General features: G+C 38.5%; 1 protein-coding gene across 2 annotated transcripts in view; it reads left to right on the top strand.

The window, feature by feature from the left end:
- COL5A2 (collagen type V alpha 2 chain) overlaps positions 1-25,292 on the top strand; it is a 94,956-nt gene that overhangs the window by 27,723 nt on the left and 41,941 nt on the right. For both annotated transcript variants that reach the window (XM_033064835.2, XM_033064833.2), the window contains exons 2-6: positions 20,895-21,119; positions 22,538-22,551; positions 23,846-23,878; positions 24,289-24,321; positions 24,994-25,047. In XM_033064835.2, the coding sequence (XP_032920726.1) occupies positions 20,895-21,119; positions 22,538-22,551; positions 23,846-23,878; positions 24,289-24,321; positions 24,994-25,047 (359 nt within the window). The remainder of the gene's footprint in view (positions 1-20,894; positions 21,120-22,537; positions 22,552-23,845; positions 23,879-24,288; positions 24,322-24,993; positions 25,048-25,292) is intronic.

The raw sequence follows: 25,292 nt of genomic DNA, 5'->3' as shown, positions 1-25,292 counted from the left end.
AAAGTAGTTGGAAAGAGATTTGCTTTATTTCTTATATTAAGAAATATATTTGGATTGAGTATTTCTAGATACTGGCCATGATAGCAACACCATCCAAACACAGGAGAAAAAAAGTCTTTTCCAGGATCCCTCCCCCAATCCACTTTTATTGTTTTTCCTGTAGGGAAGTTTTCTGTCTTTGGTGCCTCTTTGTATTGCTGAACCTGGATAAATAAAAATAGATAGGATGAAATAATTATTTACAACAATATAATACATTCCTAATAAAAATATATTGCCTTCTCTAAATTAGTTTGAATTTTTAAAAAATACAGCCCTCCCATCCTGATTTGGTCCTGGCCTCCTATATTATTATGGTGTCCCTTTTTTAAACTGAACATGTACTAAATATCTGTTAAATACAGTAAGTTGAATCTGGTGCATTTCCAGACTGGCCTATTTGAAAGACAGAAGGAAATTTCATGCATATAAATCCATAAAAAATTCTGAATGAATGAAATCCCAGAGTGATCGTGTCTGTTTTCCATTTATTATGTATGCTATCCTGCACAGAGCAGGATATTATAAAATAATGTAATGCATAAGTCATGAACAGAAATTTTGTGCGGGATTTTAATTCATGGAAAGAAAAAGGAAAACTCTGGCTCACATTCCTCGAAGTCACAAACTCCTGAATAGAACCTTCACCTGAGGACAGCAATGTCATTGTAACCTTGTTGTAAGGTGCTCCTTCAAAAAGTTTGTAGAAGAGATTCTGCACCCTTTTAATACCCTGCCATATCTGTATCTTTTGGCAAACACTGTGTCAGTAATGTAGTTTTGTCTTGCCAACAGAAGTTATTGTTTTGGGTTTTTAAAAAATTCTGGTTTAGGCTCAATAATTTTCATATTTTACGAATGTCTTTGTAAATGTGAGATAAGTCTTGGTTTAGTTTAAAATGGGAAGAGAAGAAGAAATCTCATGTAACTTTATGCTCTTTGCCATTATTGACAGATGTCTGAAAGGACTTTTTAATAGTAGTTAATAGATAAAATAGATCCTGAACAATGTGCTTGTTGGGGTGTGTCTGATTCACCTGCTCCAGGTTTCCAGACCATCCAGCAATGGAAAGGGCTCCAACAGAGTCGAGTCTCCTGTCCCCTGAAGTAGGATTGACTGGGGTCCTAGAGATGAAATACCAGAATCACAGCCTGGCTGTGATTAGCAGCCAGTGCCAGAAGAGAGGTAAATATTTCTCCCCACCATATGGGACAGAACACTTAAAAGGCAGAGCTGCTAGTAAGCTCTAAATAGAAGAGTCTGGAAAATAAATTCCTGCAGCATCGTTTTGATTTTTCACTACATGTTTCAGAGCTTTGAAGTTGTTCTGGCAAGTGGTGATTGGTTTGTTGTTGTTGGATATCTCAGCGTGTATTCATTATGCTTACAACAGACATGAAGATTGCAAATATATTGAGTAAACCATTTAAAATATGCTATTGCTGTAGACAGAGGAAATTTGAGGAATGTGTTTAAATTTTAAGCCCTCACCACCTGTTTGCAGTACAAAAAAAAGCTGATAGGTGCTGCCTCCTTTTTGACCCTGAGTTATGGGTAAGTTCTGTGGAGGGATTCCTGTAACAGAAAAGTTGTTTATGTCTTGGGGTAAGTGTTTTTTCAAAGTGGCATTTCAAGCTCCTACACACACAAACACACGTTGCTTGCTGTAGTCAACTTCTGAAATTTTACTCTAAATAATTTGTTATTGGTGATAGCATTTTTCTAGATGTATTTCTTGCACTTAATGCTAAGGCAACTGAAGCTATCTAATCTTACAGAGAGAGCAAGGGAAATGAACTAAAAATGGTGTCAATTGTTCACTTTCCCATCTGTCATCTCCTGGTAATATGCCACTAAAAGAAATTATCTTTTTTTTTGAAAGAGAAAATCAAAGACTGAGCATCAGTAATGGTCTGTAGAGGGCAACTTTTATGTGTGTTAAGGTGAACACCTGATGCAGAAGATTGATTGTGTACTGGAACTTTAGGTTGCAAAACTTTGATCAATGTTTTTTTTAGGTAAAGTTCTTTGATTTGTGTTAAACCAGAGTTCCTCCTCTGGGTATTTTGAAGTGTTCACCATGAGAAACTACAGTATGAGTGGGTGGATCTGGCAGGAAACTACCACTTTCTGCCTAGAAAAATGATCTCCAGTGGCATAAAAATAGATATAAAATGTGGCACAAAAGCTCTTTTGTCTCTTGAGTTTGGCAAGCTTTCTGTGAGGATGGAAATTTATGTGAAGGTGTTTATTGAAGTTATTGATCAGAGCTTTACCAGTCATCCACTGAAGGAAAATGAAAGAATCGCTGTACAGGTGGCTTTTGAACCACTTGGCATTTGAGACACAAGAAATACATCTGCAATAATTGAATTCTAAAGGTGTTAATTGAGTTAATCTTACCTTAAATAAACACAATTATGGTAGTTTAAACTAGTTTAAGTCTAGTTCCTTTTCAGAAATGCTTTGTTAGAAGATTCAGTTTTAGTTCTAAAGCTTTTAGAACAGATCTTCATGAAAAATGAGAGACTCATTGAAGGATAATGAAGTCAGATTTTAGGGTTTGGTTTGAAAATGGACTTGTCTGTTATTGAAGCTTGGGTAATGGCAATTTCAGAGGACAATATGCTTTGCTTGGTATTGAAGAAATCATTAGTTAACTAACCTCTCATTTTTGTCAAGTTGCTTTTGGACTGTTTGGTGAGATCTGACAATCCCAGTGGCTCTTCATAGCCACAGGTCAATGTTCTGGTTTCTACATTCTATGAAAGTAGGTGTCAGTGTTTCAGTTTTATCGACTCATGCTGTAGAGATGAAGGCATCCTGTAGAGCATATACTGACAATCTATAAAACGTCAGTTTTGTTGAAGATAACCAGTTTACATGTATGAAAGCTTGTATCAAAATGGCAATAAGCATCTCTAGTAGGGAAAAAGGTAATCAGCCTGATCTAGTAATTAGAGATTAGTTATTCCATAAAGCTTGGTATGCTGGCTCTCCAAACTGTTGCATTAGTGTGGGCATCCAGGGAGTTCCTGGAGGAGCTGCTGGCTTGCTGCAGTCTGGGGCTCAGCATCCTGCTGGCTCTGTGCCATTCCAGCCTTGTTCTGGGATCTGTGCTGGAACTGCCCCAGGCTTGAGCTCACCCTAGGAGCAGAGTGCAGGTGTGTTTGGAGATGTCCATGCAGAAACTACATCTGCCTGGGCAGGCAGAATCTCCTCCACACATCTTAAATACCCTCCTGCTGCTCTCTAATTGACTCAGCAGGAGATGGAATTTATCACTTAGGGCTGCTTTGCTAGGCACTGCCAATTAGGCTCAGGTTGGGTATCCCATGCTGCACCATGTGCTAAGAAATTTGTAGAAATCACTGGTTATGAAAATGCTCAGAAGTGGCTCTTTTCAACATCCCCAAACCTTACCCGGATTTCAAATCCCAGGCCATGTATTCTCAAAGGCCACTGTGATTTAGTGAGGGAGTTTTACTTCCCTCTTTTATTATCTGAGGTGGCATCTTTGGCATTGAGCTAAAATAATTTCCTATTTGTGGAGATGGGAAAGTTCCCACTTGTTGAAAGGAGCATTATAACACAGAATTGTCAAGGCTGAAGGTGTTTGAACAACTGCTTAGTGTCTGTGCTTATGTATTGTGACTTCAGGTTGGAACTGGAGTTTCAGAAGGCAAACATGGAACAAACATTTCTCACTTCTATAGGTGGTAACTTTTCTCCAGTATTTAAAGAATAATTCTTCCAAAGTAAATGAGTGAACTACTTATTCCATAGCACCAATAAAGTATCCTATAAAATGATATAGTTTGGAGCAAGCAAAAAGACATCATGTAAATGTAAATGTGGGTATGTATAAACCAGAAATTTCTGTAGCACTTTGTTAAATTTCTGAAAGATTATTTACTGAATTCTTGCATTTGAGGTGAAAGTAACTGTTAGATCATCCATTATGTGACCATTTAATCTCATACTTTATTCACTCTCACCACTTTACTCTCAAACCCATTATTCTGTGTTTTTATGGATTACATCACTAATGAAAAATGTAGTGTGCCTCATTATCCCAGACCTTCCAGAATTGTTATAGGTACATTTATTTTTTTTTGATGGCTCCTCACCTATCTATGTGGAGAATGTGGTCTCTCAGGGAAGTTCTTGTGGATACTTGGTTCCCATCTGCCCTTCTGGATAATGTCAGTAGGGTCTAGTGTGTCTGGTGTGGTCTAATGTCTTGTCTGTTTGCATGCTGGAAGCCTTGGGGTCTGAGATGCAGTCTGAAGGGTATTGTCTGGTATCCACACTCTCATTTCCTAACAGGACAGAATTGTTACTATTCTTTAGTGCCTCAGCACTGAAGCTCAACTGTGATTTCTGTTACTTAGAGTTTGAAATTTTTCAAATTATATCAGTATTCACATTGACTAGAAATCTTGTCCTAGGATTGTTTGGGGTCTTTTGAAGGCTGACTACAATTTGGTTATTCCCTAATAGTGGCCAGGGATCATGGATCCCATTACACCTTGGGAGGTTGCATTGTCTCTCACTTAGTGTGATTTAGTGGATGAGTCTCAGTGATATTTACCTGGATCTGTGGAATGGTCAGCTCTAGTACAAATAACTGCCTTTCCAATTGTAGGAGTCCTGAAACTACTGCAAAGCCAAGTGTGATGAGACATGAATCTCAAGTAAATTACATTATGGATAATAAGAAAACACACTCAGAAATTATATAGAATTGAAATTATTTTTGAGAGAAATAATTTAATATGTTCAGAATCCAATCAGTATACTGAACTCTAATTGCATATCTAAAATTTCTTTTAAAATTAGCAGTGACTGGCCTACTAATATAACAGTTAAGAAAAGATTTGATTAGCAGCATAAGTTGAAAATTTTTGAATCAGATCTCGAAGCGTAATTGCCAAGTGCTGTACAGTCATTATGGAGGTTGTGGTTTCTGCAGATGTACCTGGTAGTGTACATAGGTGATCTGTACCAAACCAAAGCTTTCAATTTTTTGACAGGTTATATAATAGAATCAATAAATGCTGGTGTCTAAGAATTATTTTGTGTAATAATTTCAGTTGGATCATTTTCTGCTATTACTATCAAATGATATCTTGTTTTATATTTAGAGATTGTTTATTTGCTGATGATTGAATAGAAACTAGCAAGTGCAGGTATTTCTGGGTTTTTTATTCAAACCTAAAGAATACTAAGACTCTTAGCCTGTTTCAATGGCCAGATACTCAGCATCTATGCAGAGTTATTTTTTAGAATGGAAATATCTTAATTCTGATTAGTCCTTTTATTAATGCCACAACTGTATCTCACTGAGCAGTCACCTTTCTGATTTGTTGGCAAGATTCTATGAAGTACAGCAAGCAACCTCTGAGCTATGTGCTTTTGTAAGTTGTTATATTTGATTTATAGACTGTATGGAGTGTAAACTGCATTGCTCTGCTTCATATCAAGAGTATAAGGGGCCCTGAAACACCAAGGCTGTTTATATTCTTCCAGTGTTGATATCCAAGGAATGCCTCAGAGTGAGGTTTGCTTTGAATACAATGTATTTATAACATTGTTTGTTAAATTACCACAGCCAAACACGTGGAACTTGGGGCTCTATAACTTGTATTGTTCTTCTAATACATTGAAAGGATATTTTGGATCCCAGAACCTTGTTAATGCAGCTATGTCAGGTAACTGTCTTCTAAAATATGACTGGATAATTTACAGAAATGCAGGTATACTTTGTAGTACAAAAGAATTCTATGTTCTGGCATAATATATTTCAAGAACTAAGTCAGACTGACTTCTGGTATTTGCTCCTGATAGGAAAAAAAAAAAAAATTCAGAAAACCAGCAAATTACATGGTTGTGGTTTTAAATTACTAGATTTTGAAAGGGGTGAGTGTTTATTAAAACCAAATCAGAGTAAATTCTATGTAATACAGCAGTTTATCAGGTGTGCGCAGTGGCATGCTTCTGATCTTGAAAGTAAGCTTCTCCCTGTTTGTCCTACAGTACACGTACGGGGAAGATTCCCCACACACCCCAAAACAAACCCAAATTTATATAATTTCTTGTGTTTGCATTTACAAGTTCAGAATTGCAGAGGAGGCTACACCCCTGCCAAAATGTCACAGAGCTCAATACTCAGCTAAATTGGTTGTTCGCTCAAATTTCTTTCAAAAAAAATCCCAGCCAGACCCAAAAAACAACAGTCTTCAATTTTCTGAAAATTGCCTCTTGGGGGCATTTTCTATTAAAAACCCCATTTATGTAATTTACAAAATATATTATTTTACATATATATATATATATAACTATTATCTAGCTTTAGGTGGATGCAACCTTTGTGGCACTTTGTACATTTTCATGGTTTTCATATGAGAGTAACTGCAATAGCTCATGGCATCTGATACAAATTTAATCTGTCATGTTTACAGTGTTTATTATTCATTTTTAGTGCCTTCTACAACAGTAAGAAAATCAAAACTGCCTGCCAGCCGCAAATAAACCCTGTCAAAAATTCCCCTGTCAAGCAGTGAGCAAATTCTTTGTCAAAAAAAGATTTGTGATACAAATATAGGAGGAAATTCAAATACTCCAAAGTTTCTAGCAGAAGAGTGGAGATCTAGTCAGTGTGAATTGTAAATGTACAAAGAGGAGCCTGATCCAAATTTATTGAGATAAATTAGTGAAAATACATTAAATTATCCCAGGTAGTCATCAATTCTAAATCAAACCAGTCAATACTTTGGGAAAGGAAAAAGCTGAACTAATGTTTTCCAAAATGTACCCGAGTGTAACTTGTTAACTTGGGGTTGATTTCAGCAGTAATGAAATCTGTGCTGGCTCATCCATTATACAGAGATTTTTACTGGGCTTTTTTAAGGACTAACCTGTCCATGTCTCACAAACAGCTGTCTTATCTGTGTTATTTTCTGTTTCAAACAGGTCTTATCCTTGGTTTATGACTGATTTTGAACATATGTATTGTATGTGCATGTTTGTGCATGGATGGCACAGTGTTTGTGCATCTTGGACAGCCCAGGACGGAGGTGCCGTGGGCTGGGGCTCTGTGCCAGCCAGGTCACTGCAGCAGTGCCTGAGCAGTGCCTGAGGTACCACTGTGCACAGCCACTCCTGTCAGCAATCTGCTGGGACACCAGCACACCCTCTCCTGGGCTGCCTCCAAAAAACACATCCCCTCTCTCTTTTCCAATGCTAGCTCAAGAATTACTCCTCCCCTGTGTTTTCCAGGTTACTGCTGTGATTTTATCTTGCTAGCTGGGGTAGAAATGTTGTCTGCCAGCTGGAAACTGCTGGAAACAGGGAGGCCTTTTATGGAAATGCTGACACAACTTTATCTATAGCATAGCAGTGTAAACCATCTGTTTCCAATAAGGTTCTTATTATCTTTTCTTGTCAAACTTATCACTCAAAAAATATTTTGCTCTTTTCAATATAAAGGTTCATTCTTATCATATCCAGTTATGGCCATGATAAGAATGAACTTTATGAAGGATGGTTTTCCCTTTTGATACTAATTTATGCATGTTTATTTTATTCCTGGATGCAAAAAACCATATTCCTTTTATATTCTCCCAGCTAATCTGTTTTGATAGTTCTTCAGGAACACAACACAGAGGACCACACTTTGACACATATCTTATTCTGTGGCTTTTAAAATTGCTACAATTTATCGTTTAAAAACTGGTGTACAGGTGACTGTGCTGAAGGGCAGTGGTAAACAGTGGCAGAGTCTGTCAGTGAGGATGCTGATCCATTAACCTCAGTGCAGCTCTAACTCTTCACACAAATTCTGTATATTTAGTCTGTGAGAATTTGTCTGGTATTCTCTCTTGCTCACTTAATGCAGTTCTGTCCATTGTTTTATCTTGTGCAACAGAATCATGACAACAGGTAGAGGTCAGAAGAGCACAAGCCTTGAAGGATTTCACTTCAAACATTGAATAAGGCCCTGGTGAATAGAAGCAGAGAAGAATTAATTCATGTGGTGTTATCAACTCAGTACTGAAAGCCTGCTTCTTGTGGGTGGTCTGCTAGAATCAATTTGTTATATTACATGCATCAAGTATATGTTGCAACATCGCTGAAAGCCTGAACTCTCACATGAAGTTTTGAAAGGAGCCAGGCAGAAAGTCCTCTCCCAAGGTAATGTTCTTGGTGTGTCAGCAGCTCCCTTTTGGATCACTGCTGTCTTTAAGCCAGAAGTTATGTTGTACTTGCAGGCTGGTGAAAAGCTGTTTCTGGAGTCCTGGCTGTTCATGGAGTATTTGGGAGGTCTGGGTGTGGCACACAGGTGAGGCAGTTGTGCCTGGGATGAGATTCAGAGCTCAGACTCACTGCACAATCCGGCTCCTTGCTCATATCTGGCCTCGGTGTTTGTGCACATCAGTTGTGTCTGTCTTGTGTGTTGTATCTCCACTGTGGGACACTCCTCCCTCAGAATGCTCTGTCTTTTGTGTGCATCTTTAGTGGGCTGAAATTGTCACTCCTTTAGCCCTGCAGTGTCTTTTATTTGAGAAAATTTGTTTGATTGTAACAACCCTTAAATGAATTTGATTCCAAGCCTACCAACCCGGTAGGGTTAGTGATAATGCAAAATAATATAGTGATGACATATTTAGCCTTATCTGCAGAAAAGTTTGTTGGCACTGGCTGCATGAGGCTGTGTTAGCCCAGACCACCAGTGGAGAAGGAGTTAGTGAGGCAGGGCATTGGCAATATTGCATTTCTTCACTAGTGTAAATAAATCTAGCAATTGGATACTACATTTTGGAAATTGCCACAAACCCTCTAGTGCACTTTGTGGATAGATGCCAGCTATTTCTAATCTTTTGGGAATTGTCCAATAGGTACATATCTGTGTGAAAAACAGTTCCTGATCAAGGGAGTGAAGATCAAAATATTTAGCTGGTGCTAACTGGAGAAGGCTCCATCTCCTGACAGCTACAGATTTCTCAGAGCTGATTCTTCATGTCATCTGTGAATGCAACATAATATTTCCAGATATTTTTTTCAAGAAAAATGAGTAGTTTTGATGATGCCCTTGGTGATTGTCAGGTTCTGAAGGAGCTAAAAGACCAGATTTGTTTCAAAAGCTCTCTTAAGTCTGAATTGTAACTTCCTTAACTGATTAATTGAATTGCAGCACCAGGTAGAAGAAAGCACATTCATTTGCAGAGATGTTCCTGTCTTGTTTTACACCAAAATGCAAGTAGTGATCCAGGCAATAAGGCCACCTCTTAAAGGACTTGAACATAAATATCTTACAGACTTTGAAGAACCAAAATAATAGTCTCACTTCTGCCCTTTGAAGATAACAAGCACTGGTCTTCAATGTTATCCAGAGTGTATTCCAACATGTTCAGTATTTTGCTGAACTGGATTCGTATTTCTAAATTCACAGTAAGAAACATCCAATGATTGTCTATTTAAGGTATTGTGGTTTACTTCTTGTTGCAGAATTACTGGTACTTTAAAGTCTTGTTGAGCAGTTCTTGAATGGGGAATTGTCATGTTAAGGTGTCTTCTTGGTGTAACACTCAGATGTGTGAGGTGGCGAAGTAAAGCAAATATATGGTTTTTCCTTAGGGAAAGATTTAAAATAAAGAATTTGGGGCTTGAATGGAAAAGTTGAAGTGGAAGAGTTTTGTGGTTCAGAAAATGAAAATATGTAGGAACTTAAAAAGATAGGAAATGAGGGTACTTTTTGAGGAAAAATAAGACCTTTGAAGACTCTGGTGAGTTTGTGATTAGCTGGAGTTGATCTGAACCAAGCAAAATGTTATTTGAGCTTCCCAGGGAGTGATTAGAAAAATACTGCAGAGATTTGGTGAATGGACTTGCATTATGTTTGGATGCCAAACTGCTGTTTCAGTAACAGTATATTGTTTTAATGCAAAGTCAGCAATAATTCCCTGTTCAAATGAGCCCACAGAACCCTAAAGTGAACCTTTTGTGTTCTTTATGAAGCCTGAACTGTAAGGTTGAAACAAGTGATTGGGCTGTTGTTATTTTGTTGTTTGTATTGTAGTCTTAAATGCTGTGTGAAAGATGCAATTTGAGATGCATTTCTTGTACCACAGATAATCACTTCTAATGGACCACTGCATTAGAGAGGGAAAAAAAACTATGCTGAAAGATGTTTATAAGGAGTTGATGTGATGCATTATGCAATTTCAGTACCTCTAAATATAAGTATGATAATGCTGGGATTAAAGCCCACTGACATTAATAAGTGTCTTTTGATACCATTGGCTCTGTCCACTAAAGTTTATCATTTAATGGCACCAAAGACTTAAATAGCTGAAAAGCTGCGTTTTTGCCAAATTCTTTCGTTAAAACCTTTTCTCTAAGGAAAAAACATATATTTGTTTTACTTATTATCATGTAAGTTTAGAGATGGCTAAACTAAGACCGACTGTTTATTGGGTCAAAGGTGTAGTGCAGGATTCCTGACTTCCAGCTGGTCATTTCCACTTCAGAGCCCAAAGGCTGGTCATGTTAGAGCCCAGTTTTATGTCAGGGTGCTCTGTATTGTTCATCCTGGTTATTGAGTGCACTGAAGGCCAAATTTTGATACCAGCAATGGGGCATAATCACACTAAAGTGCCCACATAGCCTGGATTGCTCCCTAGAAGTGATCCTGAGCCTGATGTTTGAGTTGCTTCCTTTGAACATGAATGCTTCTCTCAACCACACACAGGTTTCCATTCTTTTATAGAAATGCTTTATTTTCTCTTTTGTATTCTATGTATGCATTTACATGAACCTAATTTCAGCTTCTAGCTCTGCTGTGGGAGTTAAGTGGTGCAACAAGATGTCAGTATTCAGAGTGCTTTGCTTTAGAAGAAAATGTTATTGTAACTTGCATACTGCCTCCTTGGGCTTTTAAAGGCTCATATCAAAGAAACAATAGTAGGGTAAAATTAAAAAGATCTGAAAAATGATGAAGTAGTTTTTGAAAGGAGGAAGTAAGGGAAATACTAAGTAGATTAAGTTCAAAGCAAACAGTAGCTGGAGGTGATGACGGCTGGTTTGTTTTAAACTAGGCATCCTTGCTTGAATTTTAATTCATTCCAAACTTTTTAGTATGGATTATTTGCCTGACAAAGTTCATAATGCTTCCTCCCTGAAGTATGGAATGATATCCAATGATTAGGAGCAGGAGAGCCTGCAGAAAAGCCTTTCATTTCCTCTGTCCCAGAAACCATAATCCTGCAGCAGAGCAAAGTAATGGCTGGTATGTATCCATCTATCACTGCTATGCATCTAAATGACAGGGTGGATAGTATGTCTTCTTTGCTGACCTTTTTATTTTCTTTTTTTCTCTTTTTTTAAACATTTGTATGGACCAAGAATTGGGACCCTACCAAAGACAAGTTAAAAATAAAATGGAAATAAAAATATGTAACTTTATTCCAGTGCATCATACAGTAACACAGGGTCTCCAGGTGGCAAAGATAGCTGGAGTTCTTCTTTCATGAGATTTTTCTTATGAAGTTAATGTTGCCTTTTTCCACTGTTGCATCAAGGCAAAATAAGAAGGTGAGTTTTGCTTAAAATTCCTTCTTTAATTTAATGAAGTTATGAAGCATTCTGAAAGTGGAGTGAGGATGTTCTTCACCTGACCTAGCTCTGTTCTTCTTCCAGTGGGATTTAAAGTACACTGGTCTGCAAATATGAGTCCACTTGAAGTCATCCTTGTTGCACTGTACAATCACCAGCCTGTGCTAGAGGGAAGCTGCTCTTAAATAATTAAGTTTTCCCTTGCCAGCCAGTATGAATTTGGGCAACCTTGAAAAGGTCTCATGACTCAGAAATGATGAAAAAGATGGAATTGGGTCAGGTCAATGAAAACATTTTTCTTCAGTTTGACTTGGATTTTTTTACAGGACTTTTATTGGTGTGAGGTTCCCCGTAGCAAATCTCAGTGGGTTTTTTGACTGAAATAGGTGATTTCAAACATCCTGAGAATGAAAGAAAATGTTTTCAAGTTATGTATCTAATAAAAAGACTGTCCTTGGTATTTCAGTCATGAAATGCTTTCCAACAAACAAAGCCCTGAAAAACCCCACAACCCACATTGTAGAAAAATTCCTGAGCAATGCTAATTGTCTTGCTTTTTTATTCAGTTTTGAGGATTTTTTCATCCCAAACCTTTATTGAAATGAGCCGAGTCGTACTCACATGTTACTTACTAACATTGTTCTTTTTGCATACTGAAAGGAGGAAACTGCTTATTGCTCCTATATCTGTAAGTAATAAATAAGTTTAACTCTCGCTTGGGCATAAAACACATCTAAATCCCTGTCTCTTCCTCATGTACATGTGTGAGATTATCTTCAGGATTACACTTGGAAACTAGGCTTCTGTTTTAGAACCTTCCTCCCTGATGCTGTGCAAAAAGCAGCCAGGGTGCCCTGAGGGCTGCTAAGGTCTGTTCCATGTCAACTTGGAACCAGAAGTTGCTGACTGAGCTGTCTCAACTGTGGTTAAAGGTAATGGTGGCAGAAAAGAAACAAGAGGCTTTGTTCTTGAAATTTTTGCAGATTTTTTTGCTTACCATTCTTCTTTTTTAATTTCTTAGATGCCCAGAATATCAGCAAATGAATGGTTTTGCTGTACAAACAGCATATTATGAGTACAGCTTTCCAGCAATACCTTCCTACTCCACCCAAACACTGGGCAGCTTTCGCTTCAGTTTGAAATGCTGAGCCTGTTGGAATGCAAGGATTTTTAATTATGGAATTGAGCTTTCTTGCTAATTACAAATCTTTATTTTTAGTTGAAAAAGAGGGTGATATTAACCAGCAAGGATGCACTTAGGGGATTACAGGAGTCCACTTGGCAAACCACAATGTAGAATAGCTTTGTGGAAAAGGCAGCATGTAATGATAGGTTTCTACTGAACTTTGATGTATATGGCTTCAAAGAATGAGGGTGTTTGGGCAGCAGCAAGTGTTTCTCTTAGATATAATAAAAGACATCCATATGCATTTTGTGTGACTTCAAAAGAGCTAAATCCTGCAAAACAAGGAAGGCAAGCCACTTATTTTGCAGTGCATTTCTCTTTTACCAGTTAGACTGATATTAGAGCTGAGTGAAACTGAGTGGAACTTGTAAGATTTGGAATAGACGGGTACAGAGAAGAATAGACAGTTAGGGGCTATTTATTTAATGCATTTTCCACTTCCTATTGAATTGGTTAAATCTCACTGCCTTCTATGCGATGGTTGGCTTGGTGCACAAGTAAAGCCGCGTTTTACTTTTGGTTGAGCAGCACTTTGACAGCATCTCCCATAGACATCCATAGGCAAATTGGGGGAGTACTCAGTGTGGGGCTGAATGGGTGGGTAGCAAGGTGAATGAAGACCTGGTGGGACTAATGAGCTCAAAGCAGTAATGGTTGGCAATTCTTAGTCCAGCTGGTGGCTGGATCATGGTGACATTCCTTAGAGATCAGTGCTGGGAGCATCAAGAGATGATTATTTCAGAACCTGGCTGACACAGTGCAGTCTTACCCTGCACAGCTTGCTCCTTGGACCATAGGTTTCTGGCTGACTGGACAGACAGGGTGGTTTCTTGTGAATTTACTACAGGATTCCAAATGGACTGTGAGTGGAAATTGTGTCTCACTGATAATGACACAGGAAGTAGCTGGGAGAATTTTCTTCACAGCCAAAATGCATTCTTTTTACTAATTCACAGCAGTCCAAGTCTGGCTTTTGCAAAGACCAAAACCAAACATTTATGGATTGCAGAAAGGGAGCCAAAATAGACTGTGGAATAATATTGCATTTTTACTGTAATCTTGCTATTTTAGACTTAAGTTTAGAAATATTATGTGCAGTTCATTTTGTCCTGATCACATTTGCTTTAATTTCCAGTAGCAGCAAGTTGGACAGAATTTCCACTGTCCGGGTGTGTTTGCTTTCAGAAGGTTTCAACCTCTTATATTTTAGGCAGTGTACTAATTGCAGGTTTAGTTTTGTTTTAATTTTAAAGACAATGCCTGCATTGCTGAACTTGTCTGTGTTCAGCAGTGCCAAGCCCAGGCCCTGCCTCCACTGCCTGAAACGTGTTTGCTCTGTGTTCTCTTTGTGAACTCCCCACCAAAAGAATCTGATGATTCTCTGGGACTAGCCTGGCTTCATGCAAAAGAAGTGATTCCTTTTAAAAAATATAATCCCTTAGTCAAGAATGCGCTCCAACATTTTGCTTATAAAACTGAACGATCTCTGTTGCCTCAAGCCTCTTTTGAGATAATAGAACATAATAATTGCCCATGATAAGGACTTTGTTTAGGCTTTTTCTGCACTGAGTCAGCAGCAGCTGAACTGACTTTAACTACCTTGCATGACAAAGTCCAAGCAGAGCGTTCGTGGGCTCCAGCAGAGACCAGGGACCCTGCTACCCATTTCAGCTTTTGACTGATGTGCTCCAAATGCTGAAATCTGCAATAGTGTTTTCTCAGGCGTGCCCTGAATGTCTCCCCATGACAGTCTCTGTGCAGCCTTGGACATTTGGAAGTAATTTTATTTCCCACTGTATGCTGGAGGCTTGAATGCGGTCATCTGAGAGCATTTGTATAAGCACTGCTGGCATATCAGGCTCTTCAACTCCCTCTTCACCCTATTCTCCTGCAGGCACCCAGCCAGCCCACTTGTGAACTGGAGTAAAAACAGAGAAAAAGAAATTAAACATGTTTACATCTAACCTTGTTCATGGGATAACTTTAATGAGTTAGTTCAGCTGAGTACTTTTGAGATAGACGTGTCCAAGACTGGGATAACCAAAAGGAAAGGACCAGTCTGACTAAACTTGGAGCAAGGTTCAAGTGAATTGCTTCTGCACAGTTTCCTGCCTTGTCTGAAGTTTATACATTCTTGTTCAGCAGTTCAGAACCAGTGAGGTTAAGATGCAGATACAACACCATGGTTTGCTTTTAGGGAATTGAATAGTGTAATAAACACTGGATAGTGCTGTGGGACAGTGAGAGAAAGCCTTTTTACTGGAAGGGATCCCAGTATTTTCTGCTTTTGTATTCAGCATGTGTTGGATCTTGTAATAAAAACATTGTTCTTGATTGTTCTGTGTTGGAAATGAAACTTATCCATAAAAAGGCAAGCAAAACTTCTATTTGCCCTGATGGAGACATGAATTCACGAACCTGTGAGAAAAAGGGGAAATAGGGGCCACTGAACCAATTGCAGGGTGGCATTGATTCCATCCGAGTACGTGTAGAAGCAGTTGCATACTTCAGATATTGATTTACAATTAATTTGGAGGTTTTTAACTCTTTCCTAAGCATAGTTTTTCCTGTTCAGTTTCCCCCATTCAGACAAAATTAAATGACAACACTGAGTGGAAAACAGATTTATTTATTTAGCCACAATTTTCTGGGAGAAAGCCATTTACCTGAGAGATTATTTCTTCTGTATTGGTTATGTATTGTATATTCCTGTGTATTGTTCTGCAGTTACTTTCTGCTTCTGGACTGCTGTTTAAAGCTTGGAGGCTGGGTTTTCTTGGCAGGTGAATCTCAGAGGGTCAACTCCCTGCCCTTAGTGCCTGGCAGAAGCAACTGGCCAGATGCAGTATATGTCATTTAGGATGGCTTCATTGATGGTCACAGCAATTTCAACCATTAAGTCTCTTCTTGGGAGCTGACTTTTGCACCTTGATGCTTCAGAGTATTTATTCATACTTAATGGTATTTGTGCCTCTGCAGGAAAAGCAGTTGAGCCTGTAATTTTCCAGCTGAAAAGAACATGTTTTAAAATTATCTGCATTATTTAAGAGAATACCATGGAACTTTTCTACTTTTGAAGGCTTATAGCTCCTTGTCTAGAGGGTTAATCTCAATCATATTGAAACTCACTTGGACTTTAAAGCATTCAACACCTTTTATTCTGTGGAATGCTGTTAAAAAGGATTATTAATTGTCAGCTTTGCAAATTATCTCCTAGGATTTTTTTGGAGCAGAAACTCTGGAGGATGGATTAACCCTCCCACCTCTTTTCTTGAGAAAAAGTTCTGATGAAATCTGTTTTCGTACAGGCTTGTGTTTTAAACTTTGTGCCTGTGTACATTCCCATAAGTATAATGCAAGAGATTTGTTCTTACCCACTTTTTTACAAGGGAGATGGGGCAGTAACTTGGAACTCCCCTCTCTTCCTAAATGCTTATGTGCACAAAATTGGCAAAATTGTGCATCAGTTCAGTCTTTTATTAGTAAAGTATTCCAGGTTCATCCTCATCTATGTAACTGTAAAGTACTTACGTGATTTCTCTCTGTCAATCATTATTAACAAGAGTTATTTCTATGCAACAAATGCAAAATAGATCTTGTATTTGTCAGCACTCCTGAAAACTATCTGATGTTCAGAATAATTGATGTTTACATTATAATTTACAAGTTACAGTAATTTCATATATGATATATATTAGTATTGTAAATCATATGTATTAGTATTATGAAAGATAATACTTTATTACTACAAAAAATTTACCAAAGTATAAACAAAACAGGCAATCTGATTCTCATTGGAATAAATGAGAGGGTTTTTCCCATTGATTTAATGGGATCTGGATCAAGCCCTATGTTATTGTTGCAGCAGGCTGAGAGTCAAACATTACTAACACCAAGCTCCTCTTGTCCCTGTCTTGGCAGTCTGTACAGATGCACAACAGTACATCTGCAGAATGATTGTTGGCATGTATCATCTTTCACTTTGATTTACTTATGCACCTCTGCTTTGTGAGTTAGCAGGATTAACTTTTGTAATTCATATCTCAAAACTCAGCTTTTCATTTTCTAGCTTTTTAAACTTTAAAACCACTGTATCTGTGTAATCTTATATTTCCCTATGCTTTTCACAAACTAGCGTGGGGATGACAAAGAGGATGAGAAGACCCCTGTGCAAGTTGTTTTATTTCCAGCCCTTTTTCATTAAATGACTATACTCCTTCTGTTCCAATCTTTTTATGTTAAACAATGCAAAAGAATTGGGCTTTGGTTACACCATGCATCAAGAAGCCTCTCCTGGCAGAAGAAAGCCTAAAACTGGCACACTCCTTTCAGTACCACTCGTCATCTTTTTTGCTATTGTTAGACTGTGTGCTCAACCACTGTAGGTCTGTCAGTCTCTAGACTCCTTTAATTAGCACATTTGGTAGGACCAGTAAAAATGTGATGAAATGGAGCTACTTTGATGCCAGATCCTTTTCTTTTCCTTGTCATTTTATCTATGACTCAATGCTGTTCATGTCTGCAGAAAACACTCATATATGCAGATTTTGCTTGGACCATTTATCTTTTTCAAGTAGGTCACTGAAAGATGTAATCCTGTCCTTCATATACCTGCCATCACCTCAGCTGAGGTGGTGGTGGGTCACTGCTTCTACTTTTTATGGTGCACATTTTTGTGGTGTCATTTTCCCTCTTTCTTTCTTTCTATTTGTTCTCCCTGGTTTTATGTCCAGACCTTACTTTCCTTTTTCCATGTGCAAGATGTGAACCAGGAATCAGTGAAAGCAGTATGGGCACAATAATGTGAAGTAAGTAGTTTTAAACAGCAAATGAAGCAGCAGTAAATTTCCAGGTGTTGCTTTCAAAATGATGTGGTGAGAAATTGAAATGATTTCATATGCTGTCTTTTCAAACCCTTGTCCTGCTGTTGGCTTGAGAATTAACCTTCAGAGAGATGTACTTGAAATGAAAACGAGCTTGGCGCAAGCAGCCCAAAGCAGAGGAGGCCTTGCACACCTGGTGTGTGCACAAACTTTGACACTGGCTCGTGATGACTGACAGACATTGACAGCCATCTAGTGGCTGGGATGACATGCTGGGTCCCCTGTCCCCTTCCTCCCCTCCCAGTAATTAGTATGGCTTCAGTGGTAACACCAAATGGGGCCTGGGTATGTCAGTACCTGGTGTGATTTTATTTCTAAGCAACTTATGCATAGTCTCTGTGTCTGAGGATCCAGTAAATTAGCTGTTATCGACAGTTTGCTGCTAAATCTGTTCTTTAAAACCGTACTCCAACACATCAATATATAGCAGGAAAAAAATTGCTTTTTACTTACTGTGCTTTGCATTGAAATCCTCTTTCTGAATGTTGGTTGTAAGCTCATGGATGAATGTCCTTAAATGTATTATTGGGTATCTCTCCTACCTTGCCTTTTATATTTGCAGACTGCTTTGAAATTCAGTGTGTTTGAATCCTGTCAGGTTTTAGTCAGGTCCAGTACCAACTAGAGTTGTACTTTTTTGTTGGTAAGAAAGGAATTGGTTAATGGCCTAGTAAATCCTTTTGCCTCATTAAAAATTTCCAAAACTGCTTCACAAGCCACTCAGCACCTTATGTTACAACTGTAGAGGTAGAAAGAGCATGTGATATATAATGAATTTGTGACTTTGTCTCTGTGATTAGAACAAAACTGCAAATTTCCAAGCCAGAAAGGAAATGGTAGAATGATTTCCTTTGCTGCCTTTACCACTCTGGGTGTAGCTGGATAATATGCCTGTAGTTCAGGCCTGGGAATAAAATGTCAAAATGTTCTTGTGAAATGAGTTGGCTTTGAAACAACTGCCCTTTCCAGGTTACTCTTTCAGTATAGTGCAGTCACAGCAGAAAAAAACCTAGGAGCACTGAATGTAATCAAAAGATGTACTGTTGTGCTTTCTGACATGAGGTGGTAGGTTTTGTTTTTGTGGGCTTTTTGTTTGTTTTCTTAATGGATTTGTTGTGTGCTTTTTTTTTTTTTTTTTTTTTAATTGCCATCATATCTGCAATCTCATAGGGAAGCAGACTTCTTAGTAGCTTTCAGAAATTGGTATGTGCTTCTCCCCCTGCCTTTGTCTGCCTCTTTCCCAGCTGCTGAGTGGGACCCAGGCAGAAGCTAGTCACCATCTGGCTCAGCTCTGATTTGCCAAAGCAGTTGCTATGTGGTTTATTTGAAGTTATGACAGAATGCTGACTTTGGGCTCAATAACTTAGAAATTTCATTTATGCAAACTGATGCTCTTTTGAACAGCACAACGAGTTCTGTGGGTGATACGTTAAAGAAGACATAGACCATATGCCAGACATCTGGGGGGAAAAGGCTAAATATGTCAGACAGTGCATTATGTCATGCTCACAAGGGAGAAGTGAGAAGAGTGGTTTCCAAAATACGATCTGCAGTTTGGAAAATGATTCTCACAGTGTCATAAATGGACTGTACAGCGCACTTGGTTGATGTCTTTACTTCACACTGAAAACATTTCCTCCCAAGCTTCTGCAGCACCTCTTTGAGTCACTTTGTCTCTTGGTGTAATAAAGCAAATGAAGAGAAGCTGACCTGGTGAAAATTTCAAATTGAGTTTGTGTTAGAAAGCTGTTAGTGATGGCAGGCAACAGTTAATGACACATCTGCTCCCTTTCTTCAAGCTTTGACATTGATGGAGTAACTGGCCTTGAGATGAGGCACAAAGCTGAAATTCCAAATCTGCTCATATTTATTACTTTGTAATGTTCTGTTTACATCTGGTTTAAATTAGGACAGAAATGTATAGAACAGTGAAATTGTCTTTGTGCTTAGAGCTGTTAATTTTTGCACTAGTAACAGGTTTGCTTAACCAGTGGTTATGATCTTTGATTAGGGGGATATATCCTGTGTATATAATTGACCCTACTCTCACTCTTGTATCTGTTGCAAATTAGACCTGTTTGGGAATTTTTGGTAGGGATTTTAGCTAGATTGTCCAATTCCAAAGCTGTTTTTGCTAGGAGGGATTTCTGTGGTCAGATGGAGCTCCCACCCACGTGAGTTCAATCTTCTCTGCAGCATCTCAGGGGTCAGGAGAATAATTTTTGGACTGTGAGTGACAGCTTTGCCGTGTGTGACTCAGACACTGTCTTGGCACTGGGATTCTTGGTTTGCAAGTTGTGACACATGGTTTAGGGACAGCTTCGGGACGATTCTTTAGTTTTGCAGCTGCTTGCTCCTTTAGGGGATGAAATATTCATTAGGACAAAATGAAAAGTCTTTTCTTGCTGCCAGGGCACTCTGGGAAATGTTGGATACACAAGCAAAACTTTCTACTTTACTTTCTCTGACGTATTTTAATTTTAGGAGAAGAATAGTGAGATATACTCAACTCATGATTTAAAAACAATCCAAACACATCCAGTCTGTTTGGCTACAAAATAGGAAGAAAACAGAGGCAAAGACTTATAAAACAGTACAAATGTAAGTGTGATTGTGTGAATAAGATTTGATTCTCTGTGCTGGTATTCCCCTGCACCAATAAATAAACCTCACCCAATAAATGGGATAATCTTCATTTTTTCCCCTAACTGCTGCCATGTCTGTTGAACCCTGTCCCATCTGGCTGTGTAAGCCAGCAGGGAGCAGGCAACATGTGCTGTTCCAGACAGAAGTCACAGGTTCTTGTCCCCAGTCAGACCTCTTCAATGCCCTGTGCTCAGCACTTACACAGAGCAGGAGCTCCTCCGGGCAGAAGTGACACCCCACTGAGCAGAATGACACCCAAAGAGTCATGAGGCAAAGTTCCTTTGATATTGTGGGGAAATTGGTGACTCTATTTTACTTCTTTCTGATCAAGAAATAAGGTGGTAAAATAAGAAAGGCTCATCTCTTAAAAGTCCTTAAAACCAGCTTTAGCTATGCTGGTGCACTGTTTCCTCTCTGTATGTAATGCTGCTTCTCATCTCCAGATGTGCTGCTTCCTTGTCCAGTCCCATTCCTTTGATTTCATGGTAGGAAAATGTATTTTATGTTCTCTCCTCTGTCCCAGGAGAAGATGGTGAAGAAATGGCCTGCACTCAGAATGGACAGATGTACCTGAACAGGGATATTTGGAAGCCCTCACCATGCCAAATCTGTGTCTGTGACAATGGAGCTATTCTTTGCGATGAAATCCTGTGTCAGGATATGCTGGAGTGTGAGAACCCCCAGGTGCCCCCAGGAGAATGCTGTCCTGTGTGTCCCCACACACCACGGGATTTTGACCCCACCATTGGTAAGAGTCTTTTCCAGTTTGAAAGGAGAGACAACCCAAAGAACTAGGAAGCTTGTGATATTGAAGTTCCTAATGCTGTTTTTATGGTGAAAATTTAAGTCAGAAAATAGTAGATACTGGGCAGTAATCACCCCTCTTGGGCTGCCCCATAGCTGACTCAAAACAGTTTGCTTTAAACCATGAGTCTGATACAAGCCCAAATGGCTTTACAGCTAAAAGGTTGGTCTGGAATCTGTTTTGATATTTTGAGGAGGTTGAATTCTGGCTTTGTTTTGTGGTTTATCTGAAAGATAAAGATATATATAATAAACATATTAAGATAAATATATATTGAATACATAACTATATATGATAAGTGCATTCTTTCAAATGCTCAGTTCAGGGACCCTCTAATAAATTTAAACTGAGTAAATTTAAAATGTTTCCCTTTGTGAGATATAAAAGAAATGTGAATTATTATTGACTCCCTAGTTGCATCTTTTCTGCAATACCTCAAATATTATTTTTTTACAGTCTAGTTCTTTTTCCTGGAGAGACTTGGATAAAGGAATCCACCTTCAATTTTCCTAATAGAATTTTTTTTTTTACCTTGCAATTAAAGCTACATAATACTGTGTATTGAATTACTAGAGCTACATTCAATGTATAAAAATTAATTTCTTCAGGAGATATAATTGCTGTTGATCAGCTTAATATTGAACAAAGTAGAGATAAAGACCAAAGCAGGGACTTGTGTAATTGAGCAGTGGAGCAAGATGTGCTGAGCATTAATAAATAAATGGTGCATTCTGCTCTGTTTTGGAAGGCATTGGGCCAACACCAGCAGGGTACACCCAGCAAATATAAAAGCAGTAGGGATACATTCCCAAATTCCTTACTGTTATTTGAGGTATTTATCAAATATTGTCCTGAAGGATTTTTGTGGGCATGAGTGCAGCTATATGACTCTGAATGCATGCTCATGATAGTGCAGGTGCTTTCTAAAAAAGAAAAGTTCAAAAATCCCTCTGTGAACTCTGTCTTCTGAAAAATATCATGTAATATCCATCAACAGTTATTGTTGGAGTCAGTAATAAATCTTCCCTTGACTTCCTGTCAGTCATTAGGCCAGCATCTGACAATCCCCCACAAGATACTCTGCTTTCCCAAAGTGTTCTTTGTTATTCTGTGCCATGAAGAAAAAGGCTGAGAATCAGAGGACATTTTTGCACTGTGCTGTGATTCCTCACACCTGAACCAGGGAGAGTGTGTGTGTCCCTGGGAGCTCCCACAGCTCTCTGTACACAATGCACCACCCCTTTGCATCCAGGATCAGGGATGACTCTAGTGCAACATCTTCACTCAACTTTTATTGTATTCTGTCTCTCAGAGTAAAACCACTAATTTTTTCTCTCTTCTTCTTTTATCTTTTCTCATAGGTAGAGGAAGAAAGGTAAGATTTCCTTTACTTTTTTTTGGTCATGTATTACTAATGTTAAAAGGCTCCCATGCATCTCCTTGAAACATATCACAAAAGATACACATATTCTGTTAAAAACATGTAGCTCTTTCTCTTGGCCTTCCTTGGTGGCTAGGGAGATTGAAATCCATGTGAAAAAAACCTTGGGATGCAGGCAGAAATCCTGATCTTAATATAGAGAATCCCCTGGCTGAAAATCCCTGCTGTCTACATCAGAGGAATTCCAGCTGGAGTAGTTTGGTTGTGTCACCTCTAGCAGTGCTGCAGGCTGAGGGAAGGGACCATTCTGTCAGTAGAACTGTTAAAGCTTGCAGCTGGTTTTTGTGTTGAGGCTGAGCTGCACAGTGGGCAGGAGGTAGCACTGGAATAGTGTGTCCTTGCCCAGAGCCATGATTTTGTGGGCAGCCTCTCTCATTGTGTGCAATTAAACAAAGGGAAGACCTGTTCTCACAAAAGAAATGAAGGCATTCCCATAAATAGGCTGCTGAGATAGTAAGCAACTGCAAGAAATAATTGAAATAACTTTTACATGATCAAGTACATGCACTCACCAAAACTAAGTGCTATCTACAGAGGTAGTTTATGGAAATAAATAGACTGTACCCACCTTATTATTTATTACTTAATAAGCAAGGCAGGAATTTTTTTATCTTTGCAAAGTACTCTTTTTTCCTTAAAGAAAAAGTTACTACCAGTAGATCTAAACCCAGTTATTTGATGTAACATGTAATCATTGTCAACACATTCAGCTCAAAGTCAATTGTCAAGTGCTGTTGTCCTTCACTCTGAAGCTAAGCAATATCATTGTCTTCTGTCCCTAGGCTGCAGATGGATTTCTATATCCATGGATTTGATGATACATATTTTAATTTAGTATCTTGAAGAAATGGATTCTAAATGCTGCTCTAGGCTCTGTACTTCATATGAATCAAATCATCCAACAACAGGACTCCAATGTATTTTCTAGCTCTTTCTAGCAGTTCTAACAGAAAAGTTTCATGTATTTTTAGTTTAATTTATCTTTCAGACAGTATTTTTCTGCAGCTAAAGGATAATGTTAATGTATGGCTTTCATTTAATCAGTTTCCATGGGCATTAAAATAATATGGATTATAGGTCACAGGTACTTTAATTTAGTCTTGTTGTATTTTTAAGGAAACCTTACTTTTTATCACAATCACAGAGATGGTATTGGTGAAACTGGTACTGTTAATTGTACTTGCACTTCTTTTTTGGCGTCTGATGTTTTGGTATCTTTTTCCTACAGGGACAAAAAGGAGAACCTGGAATAGTGCCACCTGTAAGTCAATATTTTATTAATCCATCAGCACACCCTAGAAGTGCACATATTAGTGCTTTAAAGCAGACTTGCAGTAATGAAATAAATACAACAAAACTGTACAGCCTGAGGATGAAAGGAGTGGAATTAAGTATGCTGTTTCACATAGGTAACATTAGAAATTCCTGTAAGTTTGAAGGCAGAAGAACTAAATCTTTATTTTTATGGTTAGATTTTAGTAGAAATGTAATGGTAAATTAGTATCAAGAAAGGGGTGAAATAAAATTTAATTCTGTATTTATTCCTTTCTAGTGTGAAGACAAACAGATTTAAATAATCAATAGGTTGAGCCTGAATAATTGTAATTCACTTATTTATTTAATCTTTTTGCCATGACTTGTGGTGATTTCAATTTCTATTCCCTGCTCTAGGTTTCAGGCATACGAGGCCGCCCGGGACCAGCTGTGAGTACTTTTTGATCCTCTGCTTCTCTGATGAGGCATCTGCCTCTTCCTGCCATGTCTGGTTTGTGTTGTGAGGGTGATGGGAAGGAGGATTCTTCCACACCTCAGTGGGTATTATCTGCAGAGCCACTGGCATGGAGAAGGCGAGATGGTGATGGGATGTTTTTAGCAGTGTCAGGTCAGCCCATGCCCAGAGTGAATGGATGTGTGCTTGTAGCACATGGACATCTGAGGCCCTTAATGCCTGGTGGATGCTGGGGATGCCTCTGCAGCAGGAGCAGGAGGAGCTGCAGGATGGTCCATGCTGTGGCTGAGCACAGAGCAGTCCTGGACTAGCAGGAAGGGTGTCTCAAACCTGTACATCTCCACACAAAGAGCCTCCAGCATTCAGAAAACCTTTGCTAGATTAACCTGTAGAGCACATAAAAGATGAAACCATTTTGTAGATCTCTTCCTCATGGCTCTACTCCCTTCAGGCAATGTCCAGCTGAGAAGTATTGAGTACGTGGTGATTGAAACTGTTTTCTTCATGATGATGTAGAAAAACTCCACAAATTAATTTTCAAATAAACATTTCGTATTTGCTGAGCCTTATTAATCATTAGTTTAAAAGAGTTTAAATATTTAAAATAAAAGAGTTAAACTTGAAAATATTTCTGGTCTTTCTTTTAGGGACCTCCAGGCTCACAAGGTCCACGAGGAGAACGAGGACCAAAGGGAAGACCTGTAAGTTATTAAATATCTCAGAAATAAAGTACCTGAAGCAACCTCAAAAGATTAAATGGCTTTAAACTGTCTCTATGTCTTCTAGAGTTACCAAAACTGTCCTCGTATTTTCCAGGAATCAGGTAACAAACAGGAAAACATTTCTATTTCATCATTAGCGGGGTAGATTGAAACCTGAATATTTTGAGAAATGGACAGAGGTTTAGCAGTAATTCCACCAGAGCCATACTTTCTCAACAAGCATT

The sequence above is a fragment of the Catharus ustulatus genome, chromosome 7, assembly GCF_009819885.2.
Source record: "Catharus ustulatus isolate bCatUst1 chromosome 7, bCatUst1.pri.v2, whole genome shotgun sequence".
NCBI lineage: Eukaryota > Metazoa > Chordata > Aves > Passeriformes > Turdidae > Catharus > Catharus ustulatus.
Note: the sequence above shows the minus strand (reverse complement) of the source record. Positions and strands in the feature narration are given on the sequence as shown.